An 11,901-nucleotide genomic window follows, 5' to 3' on the forward strand; every position below is an offset into this window, starting at 1 on the left:
AAGTAGAAGAGGTTCCTCACATGAAACAAACTAAAACTTTTTTAGGGTATCTTTAGTGACTTGGGCACTTAACACTCAAAATCCTGGATACATCCTGATTGAGAGAATGTAGTCAAAAAGAAGAGTAATATTTCTTTCGTGGCTGATTTTGTGTGATATTTTTATGGGTTTTGCTTTTGTTTTTTGAACAGGCAGAAGAAGCAGGACTTGCTGTGTCTGTTCTGTTATGTGTTAGAGCACTTCAGATCAGATCAAACGGAAGTGATGAAATGAAGACATCAGTATGTAAAACAATTGCATGCCTTTTACCAGAAGACCTTGAAGTTAGAAGAGCTTGTCAGCTCACAGAATTTTTACTTGAACCAACCCTGAGTGGATTTAATGTGTTGGAAGAGCTTTATATGCAACCAGATCAAAAATTTGATGAAGAAAATGCACTAGTTCCAAATTCACTCCGTTGTGAGTTGCTCTTAGCTTTAAAAGCATATTGGCCATTTGATCCTGAGTTCTGGGACTGGAAGACTCTAAAACGACATTGCCTTAAACTGCTGGGGAAAGCAGCTTCTGATTCTGAGGATGATGCAAGTTGTAATATGTCAATCAATGAAACTGACATGTTAGAAACTTTCTTTAGTGACTATGATGAGACAAAAGAACATAAGTATTACGATGGAAAAGATGCAATCAACCACCCGAAAGAAAAAGCAAGAGTAAAAAAACCAATTGGTTCTTCAGAAAGATACCAGAGATGGCTTCAGTACAAGTTTTTTTGTGTGCTCTGCAAAAAGGAGTGTATAGAGGCTAGGATACTGCATCATTCTAAGATGCACATGGAAGATGGTGTTTATACATGTCCAGTGTGTACAAAAAAATTCAAGAGGAAGGAATTTTTTGTACCGCACGTAATGGAACATGTGAAAATGCCACCTAGTAGAACACACAGGCCTAAAAAGAAAATAATATTGAAAAAAGAAAAATCACCACCAAAGGTGACAGCTCCCAGCATCCTGCCCCCAGCATTTCAGGAAAAGCCAGACCAGCCCCAGCTGCCTGAAAACTTTGAAAGTGACTCCCAGGAATACGTCACCTTTAGCCAGCTGGAGAATTGCCAGCTGCAGGACAGAGACATCTACCCATGTCCTGGGACAGATTGTTCTAGGGTGTTTAAACAGTTTAAATACTTAAGTGTGCATCTTAAAGCTGAACATCAGAACAATGATGAGAATGCAAAGCACTACCTGGACATGAAAAACAGGAGAGAGAAGTGTGCTTTCTGTCGCAGACACTTCATGACATCTTTTCATCTGCGGGAGCACGAGCGTGTGCACTGTGGGCCCCAGCCATACATGTGTGTGTCAATGGATTGTTATGCTAGGTTTGGGTCAGTTAATGAGCTTCTTAATCACAAACAAACACACGATGATCTTCGTTACAAGTGTGAGCTAAATGGCTGTAATATTGTTTTCAGTGACTTAGGGCAACTTTACCATCACGAGGCACAGCACTTCAGAGATGCATCGTACACCTGCAACTTCTTTGGCTGCAAGAAGTTTTATTATTCAAAAAGTGAATTTCAGAACCACCTCGCAGTGCATAATATTGAAGGGTCAAATGGGGAAGTGAAGCAGACACTAAAACTTGAAGAGTCGGTTTCAAAAGACAAATCCAGTTATCTTCCAGAGTCTCAGCTGCTTGAACAATCTGAAAATTCCAGTCTGAATGATAACTTGGATCCCTCAGGCTCTCAGGAAATTCCACAGATCAAGGAAGAAGCTCTCTCTGACAGTGAAGATCTGGACAGTGAAAGCAATTGCAGTATTCCTTGTGGGGACCACAGCACAGATGCTGCAGTAAGCCAAGGCCAGGTATCTCCTCTGCTGATTGAAACAATGGCTCATAATCAATCAGTTCCAAGTTTTCTTATGTCCCAGGAAGTCTTCCATGTGGCAGATGACAAACAACAGTGTTCCACCATGGCAGTTTGCTTTGAGGAAAAAAACCTTTCCTGTGGTTTTGAAGGCTGCTGTTCCACACACAAAAATTCCAGAAGTGTGCAAAAACACCTTCGCAGGGCCCATCCATATAACCTGAAAGGTAAAAAAAGTATGGAGATGAAACCTAAAGATTTTCTTGATCTGTTGAGTGATGCTCAGGACAGCAAATCCCCTGCAGACATTAGTACAGAGTTAGGTCATAATTCAGATACAAATGCTGACTCTCCAGAAAGCTTGTGTTGTGCTATAGATGCTAAAGGACACAACAGCTTGAAGGAAGAAACTTGTCCTTCTTCCCCAGAAACATCTTTTTATGACAGTTCTAAAGAATCAAATATTGAGGATAACATATTGGAATTAATGTTAGGCTTGAAACATCTAAGCTTAAAAAACTCTAACGTTCAGAATTCCTCAAGGCACAAACCTTTTTTGGGCTCTTTACAGTCCTGTTCATCTAGGGATGCCAAGTGCCCTGAGTCAGTGGATGAAACTACCTCAAAATTTCAGCTTCAAGGGCAAGAAGGTAATTTACCCAGCCAGTATCTTACTCAGCTGGCAGCTAAACCATTTTTCTGTGAATGTCAAGGATGCACATGTGAGTTTGTGACCAGAGAAGCTCTCTTGATGCATTATGTTAAAAAGCATAACTACTCAAAGGAAATGGTTCTTCAGTTAAATATGTTCCAGCATCGGTACTCACCGTTTAAATGTCATATTTGCCAAAGATCATTTACAAGAAAAACACACCTTAGAATTCACTACAGAAACAAACATCAAATTGGCTGTGAGGGGGTGGTTCACAAGGTATGTTCTAATGAAAAATTTGACCATGAAGGTTTATGTACAGATGACGTGCATAAAAATGTCACAGCACCTGTCTGTGCAACCAACACTGAATTCATTGAGCATTCAGAGCACTCTGACCAGCTGTGTCATCCTAAAAAGGAGGACTGTAGTTCTGAGACAGATTTGGAGTCCAATGAGGAGACAGACAATAATTTAACAAGAAAAACATGTAACATGGCTTCTCTGGACAGTCATAGGGAAGAACTGGAAGCAAGGCAGGGAAGAGGAAGCAAAAGAACAGTTGCTAAAGGAAACTTATGTTATATATTGCATAAGTACCACAAACCATTTCATTGTATACATAAAAGCTGCAACTCTGCATTTACCAACCAGAAGGGTTTGATTCGCCATTATAGAACTGTTCACCAGTATAATAAGGAGCAGCTCTGCTTAGAAAAAGACAAAGCAAGAACAAAAAGGGAACTTGTCAAATGTAAAAAAATATTTGCATGCAGATACAAAGATTGTGGTAAGCGATTTTTATGTTCTAAAGCTCTTGCTAAGCACTGTAGTGACTTTCACAACGAACAGTTAGAGGATCAAAAACTGCTTTCTGAAGCTGAATCTGCAAGATTTGCTTGTAACCAAGCCCATTGCCATGCTGTCTTTTTTACCTTTAATAAGCTTAAGCAGCACCTAATAGAAGAACATGCCAATGAAGAAAAATTAAACAAAGATTTTGAAATCCATTGTGACCTTAATGGCTGCGGTCGAACTTTCACAAATTACAGTCACTACTCTCAACACGTGTATTTCCGACACAGTGAATATTATGACAGTCTCTTTGGAAACAGGAAAGAAGAGGAAGAGAACCAAGAGAAAGATAAAAATGAAGAGAGTTATTTAAAAGGCAGTTTCGACACCAGCAAGCGGGATGCGACCCAGTCGAAAGAAAAATCTAAAAGAACGAGTAGAAGCAAAAAAAAGCATCTGATTAATTTCAAAACAAAAGAGGAAGCCCTCCAAATGTGCAAAGAGAAATCAAACCAGACCCAGTATCCTTGCATGGTTCAGGGGTGTTTGTCTGTTGTCAAACTGGAAAGCAGCATAGTGAGGCACTACAAACGCACCCATCAGATGACAAACCTGTACATAGAGCAACGGATTCAGAAACTTGTTGTTTGTGTTAAATGTGGCATAATGATTGAAAAACAGTCCTGCTCTGAGACAGCTGTAAACTTGGATAAAAAAGGGGTAGAAGTTAAAGAGGATAAATCGGCTGATCCTGAGTTTGTGCAGGAAAATGAAAAACCTCTCGATCCAAATACTGACTGTGACCCAAAAGTTGTAAGTAATGAAGACCCCAAAACCTGTCCCACGAGTAGTGTGAGTTTTGATGCGAGTGCCTTTATCTATTCGGGTACTTTAAAGTATAACCACAGCTCAAAGAACACCTGTTTTGAGGAGCATAACATCAGGGAGACAGCTGTGGGTAAAACTGAAGATCTTTCTGAAAGCAGGGAAAGAGAGAATAGCTCTTATTTCCCCAAGCTACAGCTGGAGCTGCCAACAGAGAAAGACTCAGAGGGATGTCAGCATAGTGCAGTTAATCAGAATGTAAAAAGAAATGTACTTTGTGCTCCAAAAGACAAATTTCAAAAGCCTCCAGTGTCCAAACCATTCGATTTAAAAACATATAAACCAATGGGATTTGAATCTTCATTTTTAAAATTTATTCAGGAAAGTGAGGGAAAAGATGACGATGATGATGATGATGAATTTGATGAGGTAGCAGAATGGGAGTCTCCTGAGCAGTTACCAGTAGATAAAACCTTGCAAAAAGAGGGAGATGGTCGAGGGGGTACACCAGTGAACAGCTTTGTAAATGACAAAAGTGTAATCATAACCCAAAATAATCATGGGCAGCTAACAGAAGTCCAGCCCTTGCTGTCAGAATCATCATCTGCCCCCTCCTTAGAAAATTTGAGGGCAATCCTGGACAAGGCATTAACAGACTGTGGAGATCTTGCCTTAAAACAGCTTCATTACTTAAGGCCAGTAGTTGTTCTTGAAAGATCCAAGTTTTCCACATCCCTCATAGACTTATTTCCAACAAAAAAGGCTGATGAGCTTTGTGTAGGAAGTACATAAATAGTTTTGCTTAGACCAGATGGCCTCCACTACTGCTCCATGGGGAGAACTTCAAATTAGAACAGTAATTGTTACAGTACACACTTTAGGTTAGTTTGGACTGTTTAATTCCATGAATGTATATCTGTCAAAAGTATTGGCCAAGTTAATTTAGCTCCCCATTTTTTTTCAATGGACTGTGCTGATTTTGGTGCTATTTAACACATCAGAATACTGGGGGCTTCCTCTTGAAGAGTAAATGTGCATGATTGTATATGGAACAAGTTCTAGGGTACCAGGGTTTGGGGGGCAATGGAGTTATTACTTGACTTGAATGTGCACCCTAGGGTGCTTTGTGTAACATATTGTACACTACAGCATCTTATATTTTTTGAGTTATGAGTTTCAATAAATTACAGTTTTTCACCCATTTGTTTACTGTACAGTAAATCTTTAATATGGTTTGCTTTTAATTTGATTTGGGACCATTCAGACTACATTGGACCATGTTGCAAGTTTTATGCATCTGTAGATAATGTATCAGACTGATGAAACAGTGGAGTTGCAGAAAAGTATAAAATTTTATTTTCTAATATTATGTGTGCTTTTTTCAGACTTGAAAGAATTCTAGTTTGTACAGGCAGAAAGCACTTGCCACTTAGAGATGAGAAAGTCCTGGTTACCTTTCCCTTTAAAGGAAAAAGATGCTTCTGAGAGTGTGTGGTACAACATGAGTGAACAATATTGTCAGACTTCCAAGTGAGTTGTGTTATGTGAAATCAGTGCACATTTTGGGTGTTCTGGTTAGCTTTTTGGGTAATGAATAAAACCTAACTGGAAGATTCACCAGAAGAGTAATCTTATATTTTCAGACCTGTTTCTTGTTCTTCCATGTCTTGTTTCTTGTACTTCTGGAGACACCACGAGGCCCAGAATCTGTTTCCTCTGGGAGTGTCATTTCCCAATCTCCACAAAGCACCAATCCCAGCTTCTCAGAGCTGTTTTGTTGTGGTGTTTTCTGTTTTACACTGTGATGTGAAAAGCAGCAGTGGAAAGGAAATGGAGAAAACTTTGTGAAATGTGGTTTAAAACAGAGCATGAATAGGAGCCAGGTGCAGAAATGAAGAAGAATGTCTGGAAAACTCTCTGGAGAACTTCACTGTGTTGCAAGCAAAACGAGGCAGAAGTGGCATCTTCACACTAGAGTTAAAAAAGTTATTTGGGCATCCTTAGAATAAAAGTTAGATTAAAAGCCCTAACACCAAGAAGGAGGTGTTCATTGCATATATTTTCCTGTCTTTTCTCTAAACCATAAGCTTCTTGTAGTGGAAGAAATATGATGTATGAATCTTCTCACTAGCTTTTAAAAATGGAATTAAGGGTCAAAACATTAAATGTCACACACCTGAAGTAGTTAAAGTGTGTTCCAAAATGATTTTTCTCTCTTTAAAAAAAAATACACCTTTTAATGTCAGGTTTGCTTCATGTTCTAACACACTGAATTTCCAAGATCCCAAACAGGAAGAGAGATTAACTGCAAACATAATCAACATGTGATGACTGCTTCAGATAATGTGCCTAGAGATATATCAGTATATTACTAGTGAGTTGGGTTTTTTTAGTATCTTCAAAGCAATCCATTCTCTCCATTAAAAAAAAAAAAAAGTGGTTAGCATGAATAGTAAATTCACTTAGGTTTTGTCTTCAGTTTTGGATCAAGTACCTTCTTTTTCCACCAGATAACCAAAGCTTCAAATAATGACAGCATTAAAAAATTCAAGCTTTTAAAATACTTATTTTAAATGAGAGAAATCAGATGACAATGCAGGAATGAACTGAGACAGAAAATATCTAAATGTGCCACAGACCAGATAAGTGGTGAGACAGTGTACAAGCTTTTGCTTTGTCTGGTCTTAAAAATATACCAAATTCTTTTAAAAAAAAAAAAAAAAAAAAAAGTTTGTCATTGTTTGCTTTGTACAACTTAAAATGCTTTGCATACAGGCAGGAAAATGGAATGTACTAAATGTGATGATAAATTCTCTGTGTCATAAGAGACCAGTAAAGAACTTTATGCATTGGGAATAACAAAGAGAAATAGATGGAATCTAAGGAAGTAAATGCAGTGCTAAAAGGCTGAGGAAGCAGATTTTTGTGCTGAGAACATGTTGAAGGTAACAAAATTCTGTGTTCCTGAGGTGTTTGCATCACGTCTGGTGTTGATGCCACTTCCATCCAGGAGCACTCACTGATGAAAACTTGTTTTGAGTGACCTGGGGACAACACAGTTTTCATAAGAAATCTGGAAGGTAATCTACATGTTTACACAAGCCAGAAACCAGAAATACATTTAAAAATTGGATTTATTTTCAGGGGGCTGCTTTCTGGTACAGATACAGATTTTGGAAAATGGTGTACTTGAGGTACTATGCAAATAATGCAGTCTTACAGGTATTTATTTCCTGTAGGAGTTCTAGAATAGTTACAATATCTTTGCAAACCTGAAGGAAACACACTTTTTGCTTTCCATTTTCTTTGGGTTACAGTTGCTTAGCTGACAGGTGAAAATTTGTTTAACTGGGGTAACAATTCATTGGGATCTTTTTCCATAAATACACAAGAGAACTTCTGTAAAAGGTTTACATACATTCTTTTTTATTTCGTTCATGCATCATTCAGTAGACCTTAATCTAATGAATACTTCTGAAAATAGAGATATAATGAATACTTCTCTGAAAACAGAGATATTACTGGTTTTAGAAATGTCCCAGCTGCCAATTGCAGAGCTGAGCTGCTCACCCCACACCCATCTCCTTGGCTGTGCTACATTTTCCACGGATTGTAACCTGAAACTGGAGATTTCCCCTTAACTCTCTGATCACATTTTCCTTCTCTTTCTTTTTACACTTGACTGATCCTTAAATTTGATCGTTTTAAACTTTCATCAGGTTTTTTTCCTTTTCTCTTCTTGCCTCTGGGGAGCTGCACTGATAACTTTCTGCTACAACCACAGATTCCCAGTAAGCAACCCCATGAATTGTGTGAGTTGGTTCTTACAAATAAAAAGCTTGTGGAACCACACAATTTGTGAAACAAGGAACAAAAGAGTTCATGTCTTGTATGGGTGAACCTTTTCTAATAAAAACTTCACAAGTTTGCCTAAGACTGCCAGGTAATTGACACATTAATTAAAGGCTTGTTGCAAATATCCATTTTTTGCAGTATAATTCCCAGCCTGTTCTGACAGAAACATAGAAATGACAATTCTGTCAAATGCAGCAGTCCAAAATGTGGGTTTTTTGGATGTACCTCCTGTCCTTGTAGTGTGACTATCAAAATATACAGTGCTGGGGCCTTGCCTCTCCCTTGGGTGCTTCCAAGTTCTTTTCTGTCAAGTTTCCAAATTATGGATGATTTTAAAACTTTGCCTTTGAGTGAGTTTGCATTTCTTACACACTGTTCCTGTAAGCTCAGCTGCAAACTTGCCACCATCCTACAAAATGATTAGACACAATCCTACTGTGTATGAACTGTGTATTTCAGTGTTCAGGTTTCCTTTAAAAAAAAAAATCAGTCCTGCCACTTGTGCAAACAAATTTACAAACTAATCACGAATTTTGTGACAGTTGTAGCTCTGTAATCTCATGCAACACTCATGAAACTTCATTCCTTAAGATATTCTGTTACCAAATAAAATTAACCATGTGCTTGTAAATACCACTATATACAGGGCAAGCTTTTACAAATGACATCTCTTGAAGTATTTTATAGATCCTGTCGAGTAGGCTGCTGCTGTTACCTGAAATTACTGATATTTCCCTAGACTTCAACATAATTAAGGACAGGATAGGAGACAGGCATTGTTTGTGTTGGCAGGTATGGAGATATTCAGATATTCTTCCATCCAAGAATTTTATTTATGAAGTGATGAGAGGGTTTTCCTCAGCAGACATGTGCAGGCATCATGGGAGGCAGTTTCCTTTGGTGATGTGGCATCCAGTGCACTTCTGGGATTTTTAATACTGTGATCTGAAGCTGTATTCAGATTTCTGTTAAAAGATGCCAGTGTCACACAGATCCGTGAGCTTCTTTTTATTTACAGAAATAATGTCTTGCCCATTTCAGATCCCAACTGTGGATTTCAGTCTTTGAGCCCCTCTTTTTTATCATCTGCAAAACGCTGCCCTCTCAGCAAGGTGATTCCTGTTGGAATCACTTGAATCCACATCCTGATTTCTTCTTGGCCTTGTTTATCTGATCTTTCTAATTGCTTAGCACATTTTTTTTCAGGGAAGGAGGCCCCAAAAGGGTAAAGGTCTGAAGTTAGGAGTTTTTACTGTGTATTTCTACTTTTGTGTCATCAAGTAAGCCATCACTTTTTATTTCCAAGTGCCAACAGATCTTGTCTTACCAGTTTTGCAAGTCTTGCAGTGCAGATGTAACATTTCCAGCTTCTTGCTTTCTCACATACTGGAGAAATATTTTCCACTGCAGTAAAGGAACATCATCACACTGACTTCCTAAAAAAAGGATTTTTAAACAGCAGAAACCTGAGCAAAAATAGGTGTAAGTTAATTATCATGGTACATTGATTCCATTTCTTAAAAATTCTTTTCATGTACGTGGATTTGGTAGGAAAACAAAGTGTTTATTGGTTGTAAATGCCTAAATTCCTCAAGACTGTGAGCTGCCCTCCCACGTTTCCATTGGTAGTGAAAGAACTGGGAATACCAAAACATTCCTGGTGCTGTGTGCTCTGTGAGTCTGCAGTGCTGCTGTGGCAAGCTCTGAATTTCAGCAGCACCAGTGCCCTTTTCACTTAAGATTACAGACAGCAAATATGAAGTGTTTTGACTCCTTGTAGCTAATTACTTGTAGGGCTCCCTAACTTTGTATTTCCCAAAATATTTTGGGTTGATTCTTGTTCAGAAGTGGGACCTGCTTACCTTCCAAATGAGCTGGGTCAGGCAAAAAGCATGACAAGGAAGGGTTAATGTTTTTTAACACTGATGTGTTCTTCAGGCCTTACTACAAAACTCTGTAAGTTGGTGAGCACAGGAAGTCAGAGAGGGAAGAAGGGGTTGGTGTTGTTCTGCTGATACAAGGAGCTACTGCTTTTTCTCAATGGAAAAATGAAAACAATAATCTTTTAAATAAACTTCAGTCTGAAAAGGAAAGTATGCTGACTCATATTCATGACTTGGAGAATTCCCTTCAAAGTCAGCAAATCAAAAATCACGAACATAGTGAGAAACTCAGAATAATGGAAATTGAAAGTGATAGAAAAAGCACAGAGATTAGAAAACTTAAAGACATGCTGGAACATAAAAATGCAGAATTAGAAGAGCAAAAAAAAGCTTTTGATGAACTTCGTCAGCAAGCAGAATGCTCTGATAAAAAGTACTGTAAAGAGATTGACAATATGTCCTGTAAAATATTCCAGCTTACCAACCAAGTTGGTGAACTGGAAGAAAAGTTAAAATTAGCAGAAAGTGAAGGACTGCAAAGAGAGCAATGTTATAATGACCTGCTTGGTGAATATGAAAAAGTCTGTTGTTTTTTGAAACCAAAAAACACTTCAGAAACAACAGGAGATGGAGAAGTTAATTTACAAAATGATCAGGATGAAGCTGTTTTAGATATTACACAACTTGCAGCAAATAAGTCCATTGCTGAGGATCACAGAGATGCCAGAGCTCTTACAGAGAGGTGAGGCAGTAAATGTCTCATTGCTACCAAAAGGAGTCTCTGCTGCTTCCAGCCTCCCTTGTGCCAGCTCTGCCACTTCTGTGAATTTATTTAACTCCTTGAAACTTTAAAAAACAGACCCAGCAACAGTAATCTACACTTAGGTGCATTTTTACCATTACAGTGCCAGGAAATAGGGCTTCAACTCTAAAAATACAAGTTTATTTGGGCTATAGTTAGGTGAGGGATTTGTATCCCATTGGGATGATCATGGCATCTCTCAATACCCCAGTTTCCCAAGTCCTTATGCCAGTCCTCTAAGCATCTTACTCTGGTCTCTACCCCTATTTTCTCCCTGTGCTACAATCCATCTTGTCTTCTTTTGCAAGAGTCAACTGAGGCTTTGTCTCCTTATTCAGAAGTGCCCAGTGAGAATGGAATCACAAAAAAAAAACCCACCAACTCAGCCTTCCTAACGTGAAGATGCCTGCCCGTGCTTCCAAGGGTCTCCTCTCCCCTCACCTCCCCACCCCTCTGGTTTCTTCATGACTGATCATGCTTCTTCACATGAGTAAATGTTGTGTACCAAGTTCCTGGGATCTCTGCTCATCTCCAGATGGTCTGGTGCAGCTGCTTCTCTCTGTGGCAGAGCTCTGCTGGCTTGCCCAAGAGGGGCCAACTCAATATCTTGAATTCTTCCATGTTTTTAAAAAGAAAATAACCCACGTTCTGAGAATTCCTCTGGAGCAATATCCATCTGCAATGGGGAGTCCCAGAGGAAGCAGCCAAACCAGTAACTTCATGGAACATCATGTGCCAGCCTGCTTTATTTTAAAAAGGACTTAACAGAACTTACTCCAGTACAATTCAAGTCAGTGATGCTGCATTGCAAGGATTAAAAAAAACCAAACCAAACCAAACCAGCTGTTAGGAAATAGTCAAGGGACTGCTTGCAATATATACCAGAGGAAAAAAAAACCCAAATACTAGTTTAGTCAGTATTAATTCCTTCACTTCCCTCCTGTGTGGCTGTGGAAGGATTTGGACAGGAACTACTGAGGCTTTATGTGCATTATTGTGCTGAAGAAAAATTATCTAAATATCTTCTGTATAGATTGCTGTGCCTGGGGAATGAAAACTGGAGTGGATGAAGAAAAAGTAACAGCCCTTGGATTGATCAGCAAATGCACACTGAGGAGTGACTCTTCCCCTCACTTACCAGGGAAGCTGTGTGAGCTTACAGAGAGCATTGCACAGGGCACATCAACAGGAACACTTTTGTACTGGATGAGGGGAAAAAAAA

At 38.9% G+C, this 11,901-nt stretch overlaps 1 protein-coding gene across 1 annotated transcript in view; it reads left to right on the forward strand.

Moving 5' to 3' along the window:
- The window catches only part of RLF (RLF zinc finger), a 32,575-nt gene extending 27,235 nt beyond the window's left edge, over positions 1-5,340 (forward strand). The window contains exon 8 of the mRNA XM_071768062.1: positions 192-5,340. Within this exon, the coding sequence (XP_071624163.1) occupies positions 192-4,931 (4,740 nt within the window). The 3' untranslated portion in view covers positions 4,932-5,340. The remainder of the gene's footprint in view (positions 1-191) is intronic.
- Positions 5,341-11,901: the final 6,561 nt, after the last annotated feature.

This window comes from Heliangelus exortis, chromosome 24 (genome assembly GCF_036169615.1).
Source record: "Heliangelus exortis chromosome 24, bHelExo1.hap1, whole genome shotgun sequence".
Classification (NCBI taxonomy): Eukaryota; Metazoa; Chordata; class Aves; order Apodiformes; family Trochilidae; genus Heliangelus; species Heliangelus exortis.